The sequence below is a fragment of the Notamacropus eugenii genome, chromosome 7 (assembly GCF_028372415.1).
Source record: "Notamacropus eugenii isolate mMacEug1 chromosome 7, mMacEug1.pri_v2, whole genome shotgun sequence".
NCBI classification, from domain to species: Eukaryota; Metazoa; Chordata; class Mammalia; order Diprotodontia; family Macropodidae; genus Notamacropus; species Notamacropus eugenii.
Genome location: NC_092878.1, coordinates 3152879 through 3176477, shown reverse-complemented (window position 1 = coordinate 3176477; position 23599 = coordinate 3152879). Strand labels below are relative to the sequence as shown.

The window sequence follows — 23599 nt, the reverse complement described above, 5'->3', positions numbered from 1 at the left end:
CATTCTCATGAAATATTTCCTATTTTAAAAGAGAGCACTGCTTAACAATCCTGAAACATAAGCAAGGTTCTTTTCGGAAATCAGAAATCTTTACTTTTTATTTCTAAGGGACTTAAACTGTCAAGAAAGCTAAAGATTCCAAGAAAGATACTATGAATTATTGCTTGTTAGTTCAATTTTGAAGGCCATCAAATTGTGTTTCCATCTTGTGATACTATTATGAGATAAAATGTCACACTCTGCATTTGCTTGACTCATGGAAGAGCCCTTAGCTAGATCTCTTCTTGTCCATGAAGAGAAGACAGAGGCTTGTCAGCCCTAGCGTGCTCCAGGATGAAAGGACCCCTACTGCTCTCAGAACAAAGGGAAGATGTACAAAAGAAGGATCATGTTCCTAGTATAAGTAATTCCTTCCAGTACTATCTCACTCCCAGCCAGGGTCACTACCCTGGAGCTGGGCATTGATGTAACATGGCCTCATGAGGGCAGACAGGGAAAAAGATGTAGCAAAACATGAAAAAGACACATAGAAATTGTAGACTTTCCATGTCACTGTACATCCAGTGTGTGCGTGTGTGTGTGTGTATGTGTGTGTGTGTGTGCCATGCATGTTCTGATGACTATAAGAAAGAATTCAACTAAGTTAATTTACATTTGGGTTAGTATTCTGGTTATGACAGTCACATTCAACAAGCCCAACAGCAAGGCCACCAAGGAAAGGAACATCAAATGGATAAGCATCTATTAGGTGCCCACAATGTACCAGGCACTGGGTTAAGCACCAGAGATACAAAGAAAGGGCAACAAAACAAATAAATAAAAAACCCCAGTCCTTCCTCTCAAGTTGTCCACAGTCTGGAATCCCTAGTGGGCTAGAAACCTAGTTAGTTCCTGCCCAGTAACTAGAACCTTTGCCCAGTTAACTGGCAAAAACACGTCTTTGCCTGTGACTTACAATCCCACTGGGCAATAAAATCATTTCTTATGTCCTCAAAAGCATTGAGCAAACTGTGAGAGCACTACAAAGAGACTAATTAAGTTATTTCATTATTTCATCAAGTACAAATGTTTAATTTAAATGAATATTTTAACAAGATCTGTTGCATAAATTAATTTAAAAAACAATACATATAGTAACCACGAACAACCACAAAAACTGAACACCAGAGGGTTGCAGCAAACAGGCAATGAATAAACTAATGTCCTTTCTTGGAAAATAAGTCAATTTCAATTTTAAGATGTGGGGGAAAGGAAGATGTTTCTTTTACTTTAATGTATAAGTAGGTGAAAATTTAAGGTACCAACACTTTAGCTATTGCAAAGATCTGATGCTTGTGATTCCAATGCTACTTTCTTTAATAAAAAATGTAGGCCTTCTGGAAAAGATTAAAAGAAAATCAAGAAAGCTCCATTGCAAAGACAAAAACAATAGCTATGTTTGTAACCAATATTACCAAGCCATCATTCTTTATACTCAAAGTCGGGCAGTTTTTTATTTGTTTGTTTTTGAAAGATTCAGAGAATGTTTTGTATTAAATATAGGGCCTGACAAAAACCATGAATCCTCAAAAACACACACACATACAAAATAGCAACTTCCCTGCCTCTTCCCCCTACACACACACACACACACACACACACACACACACACACACACACACACACACATCACTAAGAAAATAAGAGCTTTATCCATTTTCCCTTAAAGTTCATATTGGGTTAAAAACAGAACTCGAAAGAAGTAGGGTAAATACACTTCAATTCCAAGTTTCTAAAGTGAATATTTTTCAATTCCATTTATAGTCTCTTTCATGTAGGAATTAAAAAAAAAAACCTCTAACATCTGCTCAGATGGTGAGCTAACTTAGTCTCCTACTAAATATTGTATGCAATACATTAATACTTAATTGATTACTACAGCCATGGTTGAGACTGAACAGACAGTGGCTATTCAGTGCATAACAGAACCATGGAGGAAGATGATTCTAGAAACTTCCAGAAATTTCCCAACAACACTGAAAAGTTATTCTTATGAGGTAGGAAGACATCATAAGAGCTGCCAGTTCATATCAGACTTGTTAGAATTCTCTTGCAAAAGCTCAGTTACCGAAGGTTGGGAAATCTGGGAGGAAACCAGTTTCTATTGAGTTTAATTCTTTGGATGAGCCTATGCTCAAACACACAAGAGCAGATGATAAGAACTTATCTCCCATGATAATTCTAGATGACTCCAGAAGAACAGCAGAGTCTGGAGCACAGAAAGTACATGCAATGACTCTTTTTCAGTTGTTGAAGGTTAATATCCATCAAAGTCCAATTCTGACTTCTCAATATACGTAACCTAGCTTGACATAGAAGATGGGGAGCTGAAACTGGAGCTAGAAAAACCTGGGCTCACATCTCACTTTAGATACTAACTGTATGACCCTGAACAAGACATGTAACCTTTCTGAACTAGTATCATCATCCTTAATATGGTAATATAGCAGCACCAACTTAGACACCATATAGTGAAACGCTCTCATTTTATGGATAAGGAAAGTGAGGTCCAGGAAAGTGAGGTGATTTGCCCATGGTCACACAGGTAGTAAGCATCAGAACAAGATCTGAATCCAAATATTCTGATCATAGAACAAATTTACACTGTATTACATCATCAGCTTCACAAGATTGCTCTAAGGATCAAATGAAATGATGTTTCATAAGCCTTAAGTTACTATAAAACGGAAACTTTTTTCTTTAGCCCAGAGTAGGGAACTACTGAGTAAGAAATTCATTACCAATCCGTATGGTCATCTACTCCAGCTTACAATTTTAGAGAGTTGCCTGGGGCATTGAGAGATTAAGTGACATTCCCAGCATTACATACCAATACATATGAGTGGCAGAATCTGACCCAGGCATTCCTGATTCTATTGCCAGCTCTCTATCGCTATACAATGTTGGCTGTCCTACAAGCCACTTTCGTTATTATTCTTAAAGGCCAGAGCAGTAGAGTCCACCATGCTGGGAAAGTTTTTAGTACAAATACTAGTTCTTCTGTGTGTGAGAAAACTTAGTTAAGAATGGAAGGGCTTCCCACCAGCAATGCATTCTTTGGCTATGGCAACCCATAAATAAAAAAGAGTACAAAATATCCCTTCGTTCTCTACAATTCCACTTTTGCTTTCATAGTGACATGAGTGCTGTGGTGCTTAAGGGGACAGAAAATGTGAAGAATCTCAGTTTTTACAGTTTCCCCACTTTTGGAAGAACTGAGCCATCTCAGTACTGAAATTCTCATGATAAGTGAACCTTGAAGACAAAGGGACACTAAATGGAAAGATGTCTTACAGCTTTTTCTTGGGGAAACAAACAAAGGAGCTTGACAGAGTTAGTTTCATATTGTATCCAAAGACAAAAAATATGTCATTCCATGAAATAATTCATCATCTTGTCTTATAACTGTTCACACTGAGTGTAAGCCAAAAGAATTCCTGGTTGATATTTCCAACTGGTGAAGACAAGGGAAATCGTACAAATACACTGACAAATCAAGTCAATATATACATTAATAATTGGTACAGAGAGGAGACTGATGAAAAATATGTTGGAAAACATGGCTCCAGCTTGAGAAATATACATGATCCAAGACTTAAAGATTACTCAGTGGAGCAGAAAGATGCACATACTCTAGCTCTTCCCCTACAGCCCATAAAATACCTGTAAAAATGACTCTAAACAAATTCAAGAGCAGAAGAAGCCACAAAACACCAGAGTGAAAGAGATTTCCAGCCCAAAGTAGCCTGGAAAGTTGAAAGGAAAGGTCTATCACACAGAGCACAGAGTGGAGCGCAGCTCACGGAGCCCAGCCCACTCTCAGAAGCATGGCACTGGCAGGAACAGGAGCAGAACAGGCCTCAGGGATGGAATACCAAGCAGCAGCAGTCATTCTCAGATCCTTCAACCCACAAATGCCAAAGACAGTCAGTCTTCAAAGGTCAGTGAGAAAGCTTTTTCACCTTGGTGAGAAGGGAGCATGGTCCTCCCCTGACCCAGCCCCAGGGTGGGGTGACAGTGGTGGCACCAGCAGCAGCAGCATCCATTTTTGGAGCCCTTGACCTAAAGCCCCTGGGGGAATTGAGCCACTGATCTGCATCTCAGCACTGATTGGTGGCCCTGGGGCTGGCATGGTGAAGGAGTCAGAGGCTCTGGAAAGGGAATGCTACTTGCAGATCCTAGGCAGAAAACCTTGGGCAGCTCGCAGAGCAGAGTGCAGGCCAGGAGAGGAGTAAACTCCTCTCTCTTGATTGTGCCACCTTGGAGGAACTGAGAAATTACAGGTCCCCACAGTATACCCTTCTCTTGACAAAGGACTCAAAAGTTGAGTAACTGGCTGGGAAAATGTCCAAAAAAGGGAAAAAATAAGACCATAGAAAGTTACTTTCTTGGTGAACAGGTATTTTCTTCCATCCTTCCAGATGAGGGAGAACAATGCTTATCATCAGAGGCCTCCAAAATAAATATGCAATGGTCTCAAGCCATGGAAGAGCTCAAAAATGATTTTGAAAATCAAATAAGAGAGGTGGAGGAAAAATCGCAAAGAGAAACGAGAGCAATGCAAGAAATTCGTGAAAAGCAAGTCAACTGTTTGCTAAAGGAGATCAAAAAAAATGCTGAAGAAAATAACACTTTTAAAAATAGACTAACTCTATTAGTTAATCCATTAGTTAGAAAAAGAGATCCAAACAGCCAATGAGGAGAAGAATGCATTAAAAAGCAGAATTAACCAAGTGGAAAAGGAGGTTCAAAAGCTCACTGAAGAAACAGTACTTAGAAAATTAGAATGGAACAGATGGAAGCTAATGACTTTTTGAGAAATCAAGAAATTACAAAACAAAACCAAAAGAATGAAAAAATGGAAGATAATGTGAAATATCTCACTGGAAAAACAACTGACCTGGAAAATAGATCCAGCAGAGACAAGTTAAAAATTATGGGACTATCTGAAAGCCATGATCAAAAAAAGAGCCTAGACATCATCTTTCATGAAATTATCAATGAAAGCTGTCCTGATATTCTGGAACCAGAGGGTAACATAAATGTTGAAAGAATTCACTGATCACCTCCTGAAAGAGATCTGAAAAGAAAAACTCCTAGGAATATTGTAGTCAACTTCCAGAGTTCCCTGGTCAAGGAGAAAATATTGCAAGCAGCCAGAAAGAAACAATTCAAATATTGTGGAAATACAATCAAGATAACACAAGATCTAGCATCTTCTACATTAATGCATCAAAGGACTTGAAATAGAATATTCCAGAAGTCAAAGGAACTAGGATTAAAACCAAGAATCACCTACCCAGCAAAACTGAGTATAATACTTCAGAGGAAAAAATGGTCATTCAATGAAATAGAGGACTTTCATGCATTCTTGATGAAAAGACCAGAGCTGAATAGAAAATCTGACTTTCAAACATAAGAATCAAGAGAAGCAGGAAAAGGTAAACAGGAAAGGAAAATCATTAGGGACTTACTAAAGTTGAACTGTTTAAATTCCTACATGGAAAGACAATATTTGTAACTCTTGAAACTTTTCACAGTATCTGGGTAGTTGGAGGGATTATATACATACACACACGTGTGTGTAGATATATACACATATATTTTTATATATGTATATATAGAGAGAGCACAGGGTGAATTGAATAGGAGGGGATCACATCTAAAAAAATAAAATTAAGGGGTGAGAGAGGAATATATTGGGAGGAAAAAGGGAGAAATAGAATGGGGCAAATTATCTCTCACAAAAGAAGCAAGAAAAAGCGTTTTCAGTGGAGGGGAAAAAGGGGGAGGTGAAAGGGAAAAATCACATTTGGCTTAAGGAAGGAATAACATGCATATTCAATTTGTATGAAAATCTATCTTATACTACAGGAACGTAAGAGAGAATGAGATAAGCAGGGTGGGGGGGATGATGAAAGGGAGGGCAAATGGGAGGAGGGAGCAATTAGAAGTAAACACTTTTGGAGAGGGACAAGGTCAAAAGAGAGAATAGAATAAATGGGGAGCAGAATAGGAAGGAGGGAAATATAGTTTGTCTTACACAACATGACTATTATGGAAGTCATTTGCAAAACTACACATGTATAGGCTATATTGAATTACTTGCCTTCTCAGTGGGGATGGATGGGGAAAGAGGAAGGAAGAGAAGTTGGAACTCAAAGTTTTAGGAACAAATGTTGAGAATTGTTTTTGCATACAACTGGGAAATAAAAAATACAGGTAATGGGGTATAGAAATTTACCTTGCCCTACAAGACAAGAGAGAAGATAGGGATAAGGGAAGGGAGGGATGTTAGAAGGGAGGGCAGATTGGGGGAAGAGGTCATCAGAATGCATGGAGTTTTGGGGGAGGGGAAGGGAAAGACAGAGAGAAAATTTGGAACTCAAACTTTTGTGGAAATGAATGTTGAAAACTGAAAATAAATAAATAAACATTTTTAAAAAGACTGCTCAGAAGTTTATGTATCACAAATATTTTCAGGAAAGAGGAAGGATGTGCAACATTATGGCAAATAAAACTGCCTATTTTGATGTAGGAAACAGTTGGTTATTGATGTAGAAGTCATATCAGAGTCAGCTGTCTGCACAGTCAACCATTTGGCTAGTTAGCATAAGGTCAAAGTCTATATGAAATTAGAATAAAGTCTGAAGATGAGAAGACATGAACAATTGCCAAAATTTCAACCAGCCATACTCAAATAAGCCTTTGATGCCAAAAAGTAGGAATAGAAAAAGGCAAAGATAAGATTTACCTTCTTACAAAAGTTTAATCAGTATAAAAGTCTTCACAATAAGGGCTCAACATGGCCCAAAATTGCCTAAGTTAGCATATAATGTATTTCCTTTATTAAAAAAAACACACACAGCAACCAAGAGCACATGAGTTTACAATAGGAATTCATTTGTAAAGCACTATGGAAGAGGATGCTTGAATATCACAGATATTGTCACCTAATTAAATAGCAGAAGTACAAAATCTAAAAGAAAGGTTAGTCATAACAACTAACCGAGTCACAATCCATTGAGAACATTCATAGATAAATGAATAATAGCTAACATTCATATAGTGCTTTACAAGGACTATCTCATTTTATCCTCACAACAAACTTGGGATGTCAGTGCTCTTATTATTCCATTTAACAGATGGAGAAATTGAGGCAGATGGAGGTAAATGGCATGTTCAGTGTCACAAGGTTAGTATTTGAGGCAGAATTTGAACTCAAGTTTTCCTGACTCCAAGTCCAGTGTATTGTACAGCATTTATTAAGCAATGAGTGCCAAATACTATATTACATACAAGGGATACAAATTTAGGGAAAGAGATAATTCCATCTCTCAAGGAATTCACAGTATAATTGAAGAAGAAAACACATTTAGGAGAGTTAAGCTGCAAGGCAAATGGAAAGTTCTGGAGACAATGCTTATGGTAAGACCTAGGAGTTCCTGGGCTATATGAGGGTATCTGCCCCACCAAAGCTGCCTATCATCATTAGCAATGGAATAGTGGGTCTCAGAGTCAGAGAGAAGAAAGAATTCTGGGTTCCCTAAGACACAGAGCGGGCATAAAGGTTCAGTGTCAATCCAAGAGGGGAAATGAAAAAGAGGGATTGGCAGAAAGGTTGGGGGTTGTATTCTGGCAGGGGAGGGGGTAGTGATATCCTCTGGCTGGATGCCATGTCTGGCTTGGAGCCTATGGGTGGTACCAGATGTGGTCTAAGACAGCCTGCCAGTGCGAAGAGGGAGAAATGGAGCCTCCTGGAACTCACATAAAGACATAAAATGGAACAAACTTGTCAACATTTCTACCATGATCACTATAATCATCACAGAAAAAAACCCCTACATTTGGATAGCTCATTCCATTGAGTTCTATTCAAAGCAATTTAAAATAGCACTTATATTCCAATATTTCAGTAGACCTATGATCTTATAAATTTTGGTATTTCTTTCAGCGAGGCATATTGCAGTCCATCTAAGTCTATCGAGACTGTGCCATTTTCTCCCATAAATTCACCACAAGGCATATAGCCAACATGCTATGGGCCTTCATCATGATCTCTACACATTGTCTGGATATTAGGGCTATCTATCAGCAGTGTCAAGGATACCAAATGGGTTCTTTTTACAGTTATACATTTCCTTGATGATACTCTACATAACTTTTTCTGTGCAACTACTCACTTTTTAATGGGTTAAAGCTTTCCCACAAATTCCATGTGCCTCTCCAGTGCCATGTGGGTAATATTTAACTTCAACCTTTCAGAGGTTATAGCACTATATGCCTGCCAGCTATTAATCAATCAATAAACACTTATTAAGCACCTGCTATGTGCCAGGCATTGTACTAAGTGCTAGGGATACAAAAAGGGTCAAAAGACAATTCCTACCCTCAAGGAACTTATAATCTAATGGCGGAGACAGCATGCAAACAAGCATTTATAAAACAAGCTACATACAGGATAAATAGGAAATTATTAACAGGGGTATCCAGCCTTTCCTGAAGAATTATATAGTCCTTTGATTCAGAGAGAACCTTGTCAATAAGAGTACCTGATGATATCCCAAAAGGCAACCTACTTGATTTTCTGTCACCTGTTAAATTCTGGGGTCAGCTCATTACCATCTGTAATGTATCCCAGATATGTATTAATGGAGTGTTCATCCAACCACAAAGCAAAGAAAAATGGCACTTAAAATGAGATCAAGAAAAGTAGTTGGTCCAGGTCATTTACACACAAAGGGAAGCTGTTCTAGAGGTAACCTTATCTGGAAAGGACTGAGGAAGCACAAGATAATTTAGGGGATTAACGGAAAAATCATGAACAATATTACTGACCAATAAAGGTGATAAAAGTAACATCAATAATTGCTAACATGTCTACTTTTCAATCTTTATAAAATCTTTATGAGAAAGATCTACATGCATATCCATGAAAATGTGGGAAGGTTAGGGTTAGACTTTTTCGAACAATTTTCTAGAGCAGGTCACATTTTTATAGTTCCATATGTCCCTGAGAGATGCTGAGAATAACAATACCTTCCTGAGTTGAAAGAAAGAAAGGGAGGGAGGGAAGGGAAAGAAGAAAGGAAGGGAGGAAGGAAGGAAGGGAGGAAGGAAGGAAGGAAGGAAGGAAGGAAGGAAGGAAGGAAGGAAGGAAGGAAGGAAGGAAGGAAGGAAGGAAGGAGGGAAGGAAGGAAGGAGGGAAGGAAGGAAGGAGGGAAGGAAGGAAGGAGGGAAGGAAGGAAGGAGGGAAGGAAGGAAGGAGGGAAGGAAGGAAGGAGGGAAGGAAGGAAGGAGGGGAGGAAGGTAGGAAGGAAGGAAGGAAGGAAGGAAGGAAGGAAGGAAGGAAGGAAGGAAGGAAGGAAGGAAGGAAGGAAGGAAGGAAGGAAGGAAAACGTTTGAATTGGTAAAGTAAAACATAGCCTTAACAGTTCTTTCTTACACAAATACCAAGATCATTCAGGAGTTCCTGACAAATGCATAGATAACTTTGTTCTTTGACTCTCTGCTAGTATCAGATGAGTCATAAAACATGGAGACATACATTCTCTAAAGAGCTCATCTTTGTCACAGAGAATATAGTACATAACATTAGAGAAGAGAGGTTCCCTATGGATGGGTGATATCTTCCAGGTGTGCCTATTAGCAGGTGATATTATTCTGATAGAACCAAGTAGTGGATATTCAATGAGATCCATGATTATGCACAAAAGCTGTGCCTAAGAATCTATATAGGAAAAATAAAATATATAAAAATTTTTATTGTCCATATCATAACATGTAATAGGATGGCCCATTCTGAATGAGAACACTAATTAGAACAGATATTGCACGCAGATAGTGGGGTGAGTACAGAATTGAAGGGGAAGAAAGATGGCTAGGATCGCATTTGGGAAATTATGTTGTGTTTTTAAGGATGCTAAGCTGCTCCCCAGTGCAAAGATATATTTCAATACAAATGTTTTCGCAGGCATTCTCTAAGATTGTAAGCATTGGAATACCATAATATTCTAGAAATCATAGTTGCAAATGACCCAGAAGGCAATGGAGCAATGCAAGGTAGGCACAAATAAGTAGTACCATATTTCCAACTATGAATTATGCTCAAAAATTGGCATATGAGATATGATTAAGCAAATATGTGATCAGAAAAGAAGATGGGCCATGTAATGGATAGTAAGATGGACAACCTGAGTGTTCCACTGTATACCTGAAGTTTATAAAGACCCAAAGAGAAGCTCCAATCCAATCCAATCCAAACCAGACCAATCCAACAAGCATTTATTAAGCCCCATAGGGTGCAGGGTGCTATATGAGACAATGAGAAGAAAAATACAAAATTAAAACCAGTATGCTCCCAATATACTGGGTGGATTCTTTGTGGAAGACCATAGCCCAGAGTCACATTCCTCAAGGAGTTGGGTTAGATAGGTTATATGATTTGCATCCAAGGAGAGAGTATCCACAGCAATGAGATCATGGAAGTGATGAAGTATAAATTGGTTAATCCATTGAGGGCAAGCCTCCTTGAGGCTCACAGCAGAGTGATGAGCTCTGCAAGGTATTTTCCAGGCAACAATCTGGCACACAGATGACTGACTTCACATGTGTGCATACTTCATCACATTATTTACATGTACCTCTATGTGACTATAAAAGGACCTGATATTTAGTCAGTACAGAAAATTCCCATTATAAGAATTCTCTCCACCAATGCAGGTCACAACCTAACTATGACAGAGGTCTAGCAAATGTCAGAGACGGAATCTGAGCCAGGTCTGACACTCTTATTGGGCCCAACCTGTGGTAGAGCCTTCCGAGCTTGTACTGGTCTGATCGGCCACAGCTGGACACACCGTATGACGCCAACATAGTGACATTATTTTCATCTTCTTCAAGAACAATGAACCAACTATTCTACCAGCTCCAGACCTAGTGAAACCGTGTGCACAGGTGTACATAGACATACACACATAGACACAGATACATGTAGATATAAACATGCATATACATGTATATGCCACATAGCTTGTATTATGCATTACATATGTGTGTAGGTGAGTAGGTTGGCCAATAAGTCATGAAATTTGGGGCCCTGGCAATGAATGACATATGTGTGTGTACGTGTATATGTATGTAGATATGTGTATGTAAATGTATACATGTAGAGAGAGAGACATGGCTAGACAAACTGATGATAGATAGATAGACAATAGACAACATAGCACAACAGATAGAGTGCTGGGTTTAGGATTAATGATTAATAATAATTAATAAATAATGATGATTAATAATGATTAATAATGCTTGATTCAAACCTTGCCTCTGACACTTATCTCTGGTCCAGTAATCTAACCCCTATGCGCCTCAGCCAGTTCCCCCAGAGATCTACTAAGCCATAGATGGAAGTGATCCACATCCATAAAGTATGGGAAAAGTACCATCCTTACTGGATGGAAAACATGAGGCACTTACACTGAGATGATCTGATGTCAATGTCATAAGTTCTTCATTGGAAGGATGAAGTTTTTCAAACAGAATGGTATCTGCTCCTTTACAATACAGCTTTATCTGTCCTTCTGGGTTTTGAACTAAAAATAAAACGTTTGAAACAGTGTATTATCATTGAGTAATATTACCTCAATCAGACCTTACTTACCAAGGGCTGACTGTAGGCCCTTGATGAAAAGGCACCATATCTGATGCTAGTAATTTCATTTTCCTGACTTGGTGTTCCAAGATGCACAAGTCGTAGAGCAGTGCTGAGAGATGACTTTAATTTATTGAACAGAGAATTGGCTTTGGAGTCAAAAAGATTTGGGTTCAAGCCCTGCCTCGATATGTACTATTGTGTAATCTCTGGAAAAGTCATGTGACCTTTCCACACCCAAAACTCTAAGATGATAAGTTACAGAGCAGTTATTTATTTGTATTGCTGAAGGGAGTTTCTTCGCAGGGAGTTTCCTATATAGGTAAAACCATAAACATGCTTTAAAGAAACCATTTCACATTGAGACCTGTAATTTTTTTAACTGATCCCTTCAGCCAAAAATTATTCTTCTGATCTGATCTAGAGTATCATATAGCAATGTTTAACTTCATATTATACCTCCTATTACAGTTTGTGTGTGCATGAGTATGTGTATGTGAATCTGATCTTCCTATCAGACTTTAAGGTCTTTGAGGAGAGGAATTGTTTGTTATTTTTAATCCCTCTAGGACCTAGCATAGTGCTTAATATTTATGGAATTCACTGGTCAAGAACTATGCCCTCTCCCTGTCCCTCCCTACCACCACCTCAAGCATTAGGTTTGAAGTCAGGAAACCAGAGTTGTAACTCCAGTTTTACGTATTTACCAGCTTTGTGACCTTGGTCAAGATACTTTTCTAGACCTTGGTTTCCCATATACAAAATGAAAGGGATATACTAAATAATGTCTAAAGACCCTTCAGTCCTAAATCATCAATCTGTCACCCAAATTTAGCCTAAATATTTTTTGCCTGGTAGTAACCCTTTTTTTCTAAACACAAGAACAAGTGTCTAAGGATAGTCAAGATTTTTCCCTACCTAGCCTTCCTGAATAAGTTACATGCTTGTCTGTAAAAATTCTTTAGTCTTGGTTGCAAATTTGAACTCAATAACATGTGCCTGACTCCCTTGTATGTGTAACACCATTATATATAGGCTATGACAAAGGTGCTATCCTTACTAGTCAAAAGACACAAGACACTATCCTCAAACCACTTAGCCCAATGCTGATCCAGGTGGCCTGGTGGTCAACAAATACATGTTGGTTTAAATATACATTGATATCACAAAAGAAAGAGAAAACTGATAGGTATAACTACAGCCCAACATAGGCGAAAATATAGATTGTTGATGTTCCATACCAACAACCGATGAAGAATGAGGTGGGGTGGGGGGGCAGGAGGCCTTATCGCAAAATAAAATATCCTACCCGCCTTTGGCAATAAAATTATACAGTCTTCTTTTTTCAATCACATCCAACTCGTGACCCTATTGGGGGTTTTCTTGGCAAAGATATTGGAGTGGTTTACCATTTCCTTCTCCAGCTCAGTATACAGATGAAGAAACTGAGGCCAACAGGATTAAATGACGTGGCCAGGGTAACACAGCTAGTAAGCATCTGAGGCCAGATTTGAATTCACAAAGATAAGTCTTCCTGATTCCAGGTCCAGTACTCTATCCATTGTGCCACCTCGTTGCCAAAATTACATCGCATTAATTTAAAGAATTAGTTGATCTAAATTCTTCTTGCAGTTTTCAAGGGAACTCAAGTGATTTCTATGTTTTCATTTCATACAATATGTTATTTGGAAAGACCAAGGGAGAGCCAGAATTCTAGAATCGTCTCCCTTCTTCCTAGTCTGCCCCTGTTTTATCAAACAGATGTCATTTTGTCTTGGCAGGGATCCTGCTTAAAATTCCTCCTGATACACAGCAATACTCAAGAAGTTGTTCATTTAGTGTATGGGAGAACATTACCTTTCCTCATATGGGATGTATTAAGACAAACATCAGATTTTTTTGATCAGACAGCAATTTCTCCACAGACAACAATATGTCAAATGACATAAAGTGATCATCTTAGGGGAAGGCCAAAAGTACTCCCTGCATAGCTAAAGTGTTTTCAAGACGCCAAACCAATGAGAAGCCAGTACTAAGTCAAAGAAGCACTAATAGCACTTCCCTGGGATACCATAAAGAGAAGACAGATCACATTGATAAATTTTTTTTTAAAGTAAAGAGGCACCACAAACACACTTACTCAAAAGACATATGAAGATGACACAGTATTGTGGCAGAGGAAAAACAAACCTGCAAAATGCTGGCCACAAAAGGGGAATATTTTCACACATCTCTTTTGATCTACTTTCACCTGCTAAGAGTGAAGGTCCCAGTACTTGCTGATCAAACCACTCCATGATGCACCTATATGTACATTCCATTTGCTGTCCATAGAAATGGATTTCATTGTACTTTGTTTTTATTATTATTATTTTCATTTATTTATTATTTTCTTGTATTTATAGGCCATTTGCAAATACCAAAATGGCAGGTCCTCCAACTGCTAATGCCTCCTCTTCCCACCCATAAATGACTGTGTCCTTATTCTGTATTCACTTATCTGTTCTCCAGGCTTTCCTCTCCATAAAATATAAGCACCTTGAGCATAGAGATTATTTTAATTTTATCTTTGTATCTCTAGTTCCTAGCACAGTGCCTGTCTCATGTGGTTGTTCAGCTGTTTCCATTGGATTTAACTCATTGTGGTGACCCCATCGGGGGTTTTCTTGATGAAAATACTAGAGCGGTTTGCCATCTCCTTCTCCAGCTCATTTTACAGATGGAGGAACCAAGGCAAACAGGGTTACGTGATTGATTTGGTCAGGGTCATATAACTACTAAGTGTCTGAGGCCAGATTTGAACTCAGGAAGATGAATCTTTCTGATTTCAGGCTTAGCTGCCCAGAACTGTCACATCGTGGGCACTTAATAAATGCTTTTGAATGAATGAATGAATTGCCTTATCATCATTGGTAATAGTAATACTGATAGCTAACACATGGCATTTTGAGATTTGGCAACACATATGTGATCTCATTTGATCCTCTCAATAACCTTATGAGGTAGATGCCATGTTTATTCCCACTTTACAGAAAAGGAAACTGAGGCATTAAGAAATTAAGCCCAGGGTTATCCAGCTACTAAGTGTCTAAGACTAGATTTTAATCCATGCATTGCTGACTCCAAGTCCCATGCTCTAGTCACTGCAATATAAAAAGATTATAGCAAATGAGTATAACTTTCTATATCAGTGTCCTGCAAACAAAAGATATTTTTTAAAAAGCAAAGGTATTGATTGTACCTATTACAGACATCCTTTTTCGGACATTGTTAAAATCCAAAAAGGCAAGTAGCTGGTAAGTAACAACTTTTCCCATTTCTTCCACTGTGATGGTTTCTGGAGTCCTAGACTTAAAAATAAATCCAAAATTTCTTGCTGCCGTTACTAGAGCTCCTTCATCAGGTGACTGAACTTGGTAAGTTAGTTTTCCTAAAATAAAACAGCAGAAGACATAGTAAATATGATGGTCTTAAAGCAGAAGTTAAGATCTTGCACTGGGCTCAAAAAGTATTCTAGAAAGTCTTACAACTTAGAAGATTGGAAGGTATAAGGTATAAGGACAAGTACAAGGAATTTATTTGTTTAGAGAAGTAACGTGGCACAGTAGATAGTTTAAATCCCCCCTCAGATACTTACTACCTGTGTGGTTATGGGGGATTCACTTAATTTTTTTGAATCTCAGTTTTCTCATCTGTAAAATGGGCCTAATAATTTCTACGTTTTAGGGTTGTTGGAAGGATTAAATGGGATAATCTATGGGAAGCACTTTGTAAACCTCAAAGACTCATGTAAATGACAGCAACTTATACTTTGCCGACTTTCTTAATTCTCACATGAGAAAAAAAGGAACCACAACAAAACTTGAAAATAAATAAAAAGTTTCCCTCAAACAAGTTTGTTTTGTATACGAAAGTTTTCCCACCAGGCTCTTTCAGTCACTTTTCATCTCTAGCCACTGATTTGTGTCCTCTTTCCCCCATAATACATCTCCTTCAGCAACAAGTCTTTCAGCTTTTCACAGTCTCTTCATAATGTAAGGGGTCCTGGATCTGGACCCTGGAAACCTGAATCTTCTAGCTCACACTTGTTACATTGAAGAAATGTAGATATTTTCCAAATCTATCTTTGCTTTTTTGAACTTCCTCCACCAGTTGAGGAAAGAACATTCCTAATTTTATGTCTTATCAATAGCTTCTTTCATCATCATCGTTCATAACCTACGGAGGGTTTCCTGATTTCTAGTAACCTTTCTCAGATCCGTGAGTTGGTGAATTTGACTAATGAATTTTCAAGTTGGCATTTTTATTTTTTCATTTCACTTCTCTGGTACCTATAATCCAGGATTATACGTAGCAAAGATGGAATTCAAATCCAGGTCCTCTGATTCATGAGTTTTAGATAGATGCCAGTCAAGGTCTTAGTATTTCTTCCTCAAAAAAATCAATGATGGTGGTGGTGGTGGTGGTCATCGTGGTGGTGGTCATGGTAGTGGTGGTCGTGGTGGTCGTGGTGGTGGTCATGGTAGTGGTGGTCGTGGTGGTCGTGGTGGTGATGGTGGTGGCAATGGTCATAAGCAACAGCTTTTAGTACTGAATTTATTTTCATGAAAGTATAGAATCTGGTCTTTATTTCATACAATTGAATTGTTAAAGAAGAAAAACTCAGCAATTCATTTTATCCCTTAAGACATTTTTTTAAAGTCTTAACCATGTTCCAATTCAACATACAGCAAAACTAGAATTGTTCAAATGCAGTATAAGAAGCATCAAAACACCAAAAATAACTTTAGTAGCAACATATATATGTATGTGTATATATATATATATATATATATATATATGTCAATAGTTTTCAATATTCTCCTTAACATTCATTCAATATTCATTATTAGTAACAGCATTTATTCAAAAAATATTTATCAAACCCCAACAAGGAACTACACCATGAGCTGTTCATAACACAAAGAGGACTCAAACATAAAATTGTTGACTAAATAATCACAGAATTCAGTGGAAAGAGACCTCAGACACCATTTGGGATGAAAGAGAGCACTGGCCTCTGGAGTCAGAGGACTTAGGTTCAACTCCTGCCTCTCATGTGCTTGTGTGACCTTGGAAAAGTCACAGCCTCCCTGGGCCTCAGTCTCCTCCTTAATAAAATAAAGAAGTTGGACAGCATAGCCTCAGAGGTCCCTTTGACTAGATGTATGAGCCAGTGATCTCTAACCCTATATTGCCAAGACTTGAGTGGCCCTCCCTTTTACAAATTGCCAGCAAATAGTCACCCAACCTCCCCCTGGAGACCTTTGTTGAGTGGGTAACCTTCTATCTCCCAAAATAGCTCATTACACTCATAAAATTCAACTTGTTAAGAAATTTTTTTCTTGCAGTGAGTTTCTCTGTAACTAATGCCACTGCCTCTCTAATACCACTGGAACCAAAACAGCAAATGTGGTCTCCTTCTCACTGGGTAGTTCACCAAATACTTGAAAACCACTATCATCTTCCTCCTCCTCCAGCTTTCTCTTCCTAGGATAAATATCCCCAGTTTCTTCAATAGATCTTCTTATGACATGTGCTCCATGAAACAGTCACCATCTTGAATGCCTTCCTCTGAATGTACTTTCCAAAACATGGTGCTCAGGTCTGAACACAGAAATCCCGATGTGACTGAACAAGTATGAAGTGAGCTACTTGATGACAAAAGCTGGTTATTCTAAATCTTATATATCTCCAGTCCATAGGAGAGTGCCTAGCATGGAGAAGACACATTATCAGTTCTGGTTGAATTGACTCAGAGTGAAAAATCATTTATTAAGTATTAACTATGTGCCAGGTACTCTATTAAGTGCCTGGCACATAGTAATGTACATGAATACAAAAACAAGGAGGTCCCTGACCTCAAAAGTCTTACAGTAAAGTAGGGGAAAAGACATATGCCAAGGAATAATAATCAGGGAGTATGCACTGGGACTGAAAACATGTCTGAGTCTAATGTTGTGAGACAGAAATAAAGAACGAAATAATGGAGTGACATGAGATAAAAAAAGAGGTAAAGATAGAACAATCTCAGTGAAATATGAAGCAAGACTAATTAAGATGAGGCCCTGGAAAAAGGGATGGAAAGATCTGGAATAGCTACTGTGCTAAACAGGATCATGATTCAGCTAGGAAGGCGTAAAAGGCCCTTCATCTTTCAGAGACGGTTTAGTTGAGATCATGTAACATAAATCTGTAGTGAACCCAGTCCACACAGTTTTGCCAGCTCAGCTCAGCAGCATGTAAACAGGAAGGCAGTAGATGGTGGGAGCAATACAAGGTTAAGACTTGACAGAAGGAGAAGAGGGTGAGAGACTCAAGTGGAGAGGGCAGAGTATAATTGAATTACTTCACCAAGAGATTGAGGAAGGGAAGAGAGGAGAGTGTAGGCAGTGAAGGGTAATAGTCTAAGAAAGAAAAAAGCTAAGTGGCTCAGTGGACCTGAAGTCAAGAAGTTCGAATCCTGACTCAGTAATTAGCTGTGTAACCATAGGCAAATGACTTAGTCACTGTCGTTTCAGTTTCCTCCCTAAATTTAACATACTCTTCCTTATAATATTCTTGGTTAGGCAAACATTTAAATAGAATTGAGATCACAAAAATTTGGAAGCTCCCTCCAATGATATAAGAGCTCACAATGCATCAATGACCATCTATCTTATTTGACTCTTATGTGCTCCCACAAGTTCATCACACAGGGTCTAATCAATGTTCAGAGGCCTTCCTTGCTTCTACTTCTGACATTTTAAGGGTGCCAGTGGAACAATCTGGCTGGCTATTCACTTATCATCCCTCCTTGCTGCCAAATTACCAACCCACTTCTCCTCCTATTATACAATTCTTTCATGATACTTTTTATTCCTCTAATTCTTTGGAGTTCCTCATTGGTTATATGTTTCAGCCTGCTGTCACCTACCAGATATCCCTCCATTGTCCCCTATGTGATATTCATTTGAATTGTTTTCTTGTCATATAGTAACACCAGTGGAATGATGAGCCTTAAAAAATCAAGCCTTTGCTTTCATGGGAATCTTAGGGTTAGTTAGTTAGCTAGCTAGTGAGTTAGTTAGTTAAGGAGATTTGCAATTTCCAAGAGAAATTGCTCTACTGTTCAACTCTAGGCCCAGATGACTGTCCATCTGTACTGCCTGTCCCATATACACATACCGATGGACAAGTTCTCTGGGGTGTCCAACCAAGTGCATGTGATAATCTGAGCAAAAGACTTTCTTCATTCACTTGGTCTTTTGTGTGTGCCAAAATCTTTTGAGTGATCACAGATCTCCTTCAGGAGGTTCAGCAATGCCCTGGAGCTTGATGAAATCAGCATCATGTTATTTTCAAACAGAAGCATCTGGAGGACCTCACCATCAACAGGGAATCCCTCTTCGACCTGGACTCTTTGCTGGACCTCTTCCATCTGAATGACAAACACCTTTAGGGAGCATACATCTCCCCGTTTTATGCTTTGCCTGATGTTTATGATCTGAGAGTTAATGAATAATGCTATTTCTGTTATATCTTCAAAGGAATCTTGAATGATTTTGATGTACACTTCAGAGACATATTATTCGAAGAGAAGCTATAAGGCAGCATTCTGTTCTGCCAAATCAAATGCTTTATTGCAATTAATTAACAATAGGCCCAGTGAGATCTTATATTCTCTAGATAGTTCAATTACTTATAAAATGGTTTTAAAAAAATGTAATCTATTGTTGAATATCATTTAGGAAAGCCTGCTTATTCCCTATGAAAGCTCTCATCAAGGTTGCCCTCAATATGTACATAGTTGACTCTCCTAAAGATTTTGTATAGAGAGGAAAGTGAGCATACAGGTCACTAGTCACTGATGTTGTCTTATTCACCTTTATTAGTATTTACAGGGTCTAAGGGTTTTTTTCCATACTTTCAATATTTTATGCTCCTTCAAATGCCTTTTACATTGACTCCTCAATGCCTTCATGATTATGTTACCTCTACCATGGATATCCTCTCTATACTGGATTCATTCTATTTCCCCAACCTCTTCTCTTCCAAAGTCCTTATTACTATTGAGGGCATCACTATTTTCCAAGTTCTCCAGGGTCACAGCCTAGGTATCATTCTCAGCTCTTTACTTTCATTCAAACCCCCACACACACACCTCCCCAGTCCATCTTTTGCCAAGGACTGTCAGTTTCAGCTTCATCTCTTAAATATGCCACCTTCTCTCCTCTGACACTGCCACCATTTTGGTGCAGACCCTCATTACCTTATGCTTGGACCACTGCAATAGTCTCCTGGTGGGTCTGCCTGCCTCATGTCTTTTCCCTTTCCAGGCCTTCCTCTATTCAGTTGTCAAAGTGATTTTCCTAAAGTTCGGGTCTAACCATGCCAACTCCTATTCAATAAAATCCAGCAGCTCTCTATCATCTCCAGGATCAAATACAAAAATCTTCTCTTCACTGTCCAAAGCTTTTCAAAGTCTAGCCTCTCCTTACTTTTTCAGTCTTCTTATACCTTATACCACCTCCAACCATCCCACCCTATGCAAACACATATACTTTGATCCAGTGACACTGACCTCCTGACTTCCACAAACAAAACATTCCATTTGTGGGTTGAGGATATTTTCTCTAGTTGTTTCCCACCCCTGGAATTCTCTCCCTTTTCATTTGTGTCTCTTGGATTTCCTGGCTCCCTTTAAGTCCCAGCTAAAATCCACCTTCTGCAGGAAGCCTTTCCCGATATCTTCACTTTGTTGATTATTTCCTATTTCTCCTGCATATAGTTTGTATATTTGTATATGTATTTCTTTGTATACTGTCTCCCCCATCAGACTGTGAGCACTTTGAGGACAGTCACTATCTTTTGCTTCTCTTTGTATTGCTAGAGCTCAACATGGTGCCTCACACATAGTAAGTGTCTAATGCTTCTGGACTGACTATAGACTTGGTCCACCATGGTTACTTTTTCCATCTATATTTTCTTCAATGACATTTTTAGTTCCTCTGTAAGCACCTTGGGACTAAGATGTTATAGTCCAAGTGGTAGTTCCGTTGTCTTTGGTGAAGGAAATACTTAATTAAAATGAATTTTGCAAATGCTTTCCATTTTTCTTTTGCTTGTTTCTCCCTTCCATTTTCAACCTTGAATGCCTTTAGAATCACTGTCCATTATTGACTGTCTTCCTCAACTAAACATGTCTAGTTTCTCTGCTTTGGGAGTCCATCATCCTTCTGCAAAAGATTTTATAAAGGAGTTTATATTCTAACATAGTGTTTATCTGGCAATAATCTCTTGCTGATAAGTAAGATGGCTGATTAATGCACTTTCTGGGCTTTTTTGGTCTCTCTGTTAAAGCAATTAATTTACATTAAAATTTCAGGTAAAATTATTCTAGTTCATGTTGACATCATTTCCATTACCCATTTTCTATGTTTTATTTAAATTTTTTTAAATAGTCCAGGACCAAATTATGTGCCTGTATTTGTAATTTTTGTATTTGCTCCTGGAGATGATAGGGAGCAGTTGGATTTTACTGAATAGGAGTTGGCATGGTTAGAACCGAACTTTAGGAAAATCACTTTGGCAACTAAATAGAGGAAGGACTGGAATGGGAAAAGACATGAGGCACGCAGACCCATCAGAAGACTATTGCAGTGGTCCAGGCATGAGGTAATGAGCGTCTGCACAAAAATAGTGGCAGTACCAGAGGAGAAAAGGTGGCATATTTAAGAGATGAAGCTGAAACTGACAGTCCTTGGCAAAAGATTGGGGGGGGGGTGAATGAAAGTAAAGAGCTGAGAATGATACCTAGGCTATGAGCCTGGCGAACTTGGAAAATAGTGATGCCCTCAACAGTAATAAGGACTTTGGAAGAGAAGAGGTTGGGGAAATAGAATGAATCCAGTATAGAGAGGATATCCATAGTAGAGGTAACATAATCATGAAGGCATTGAGGAGTCAATGTAAAAGGCATTTGAAGGAGCATAAAATATTAAAAGCATGGAAAAAATGTTTCAGTTATATGCCATATCTTTTTCTCATTATTTTTTCTTCTCGCTTTTTAATAATTATGATCTTAACTCTGTGAGGCTTCAATGTATTTAGAATTCTTTGGCCTCTCTCATTTTTTCTTCCTGAACCAGGTTTTCCTAGATATTTTTCTCCATCTTTATCTTTTTTCCACCTTTGTATTGAACTTATCAATTATCAGAGTGAATACTTAATCTGGAGGGTCTTATGAAGTTCTTCAAAAAATTTCTCTATCATTTTTTCCTCAGTAACCAATGTTGGCACATAAGCTTCAATTACTGTCATGACAGCTTTTTTGCAAAAACTTACCATTTACTGGAATATATGATAACAAAAAACAAATATTCCATGAAATAATCTTTCTCGTTGTGTTTGGATGCATGATAAAACTCATACCACTAACTCCCTTCTTTGTTTCTCCAAGGAGTTCCTGTGAACATCCTTCCACTTAGCTGCAACTTCCTTCTTTCTTCTGGCTCTGTTTATGCCGAGAATACCAAGATTGGTATCATTCAAGTCCTCCAGGAATGTGTACTCCTTGGGCAAGGATCTCACATTTAGAGAAGTAATAGTCAAATAAAAGTTTATTAATGGCTTAAAAACCGTGACAGCACCCTCGGTCTCTTCCTCCAAGCTGTCACTGAGCACTGCAAAAACAGAAAGTATCCATGGAAAACTGAAGTCATTTTAATATTTTCTGCATTTCATGGATTGCCATGATCAAAAAAAATTCACCAGGTGGCCAGCCTGCTGGTAATGTGACTGTAAACTGTGAGCCTGGTCTTCAGAAAACAGACCCAGTCTATTGCCACAGCCATAGTCAAAGCCTTTTCAGCATGATGGAATGTTCCAGAGCTTGTTCTCTGCAGGGAGAGACTTCAAGAACCCACAGTAATGTCATAGGACTGGAACCTTGTGGAGGATCCTAAAATAAAGTTACCTTCTTCGGCTATTGCCTTATGGTAAGTAAGAAGTACACTAAATTCCCCAGATACTTTTCTCAGGAAGAACTGTTTAGCTCTATATTTCTCCTATCTTATATTTATGAAGTTCAGCTAAGGAATTTCATCTGCATCCTTATTGAATTTCACGCTATTATATAGGCTACCCTTTATTCTAATATTTTGATATTTTTTTTAGATCCAGACTCTTTCACTCAACATAACAAGAGCTAATATTTACATGATGCTTCCAGGTTTGCAAAGCTCTCTACATGTTACCTCATTTGACCCCTGCAACAGCCCTGGGAGACAGATACTTTTATTATCCTCATTTTATAGTTGAAGAAACTGAGGCAGACAGAGCTTAAGTGACTTGCCCAGGGTCATAGAACTAGTTAAGTGTCTGGAGCAGGATTCAAACTCAGGTCTTCCTGGCTCCCCATCCAGTGCTCCATCCACTAGCCAAGTTGTCTCGCACCAACATGTCAGTTATCCCTCCTACCTTTACGTCCTTTGCAAATTGGACAATTCTCTGTCCAACCAGAATAATGCAAACAATTTTTAAAAGCTTTGTTGCCTACATGGTGCTTTCTTCCCAAGAGCACAGAGGTAGATCACATAAGTGATGCTTCAAAGGAGGAGTTATGATTATTCCTGTTTCAGTCCTATTTGGATCCATCTTCACTTAGAGCTATTGTTACTTCCATTGTAAATTAAGAAAATACAATATAGCCCGAGAGATTAAGTTGAATGTCCAAGATCACATGATCAGTATGATAGGGTTCAAATAGAACTTTTTTTTAGTTCATCCCCATGCTCAATATAATTAGCTCATCTTAAAAACTAACTGCAAAGATTGTGGTTTTTATAATTCATAGGATGTCTCTACATGGTACTTTTACCATGTAGA

At 38.4% G+C, this 23599-nt stretch overlaps 1 protein-coding gene across 6 annotated transcripts in view; it reads right to left on the bottom strand.

The window, feature by feature from the left end:
* The window catches only part of ATP8B4 (ATPase phospholipid transporting 8B4 (putative)), a 339741-nt gene that overhangs the window by 76753 nt on the left and 239389 nt on the right, over window positions 1-23599 (bottom strand). For all 6 annotated transcript variants that reach the window (XM_072623610.1, XM_072623613.1, XM_072623609.1 and 3 more), the window contains 2 exons: window positions 14934-15122; window positions 11518-11633 (listed from right to left, as the gene is read on the bottom strand). In XM_072623610.1, coding sequence (XP_072479711.1) covers window positions 11518-11633; window positions 14934-15122 — 305 coding nt within the window. The remainder of the gene's footprint in view (window positions 1-11517; window positions 11634-14933; window positions 15123-23599) is intronic.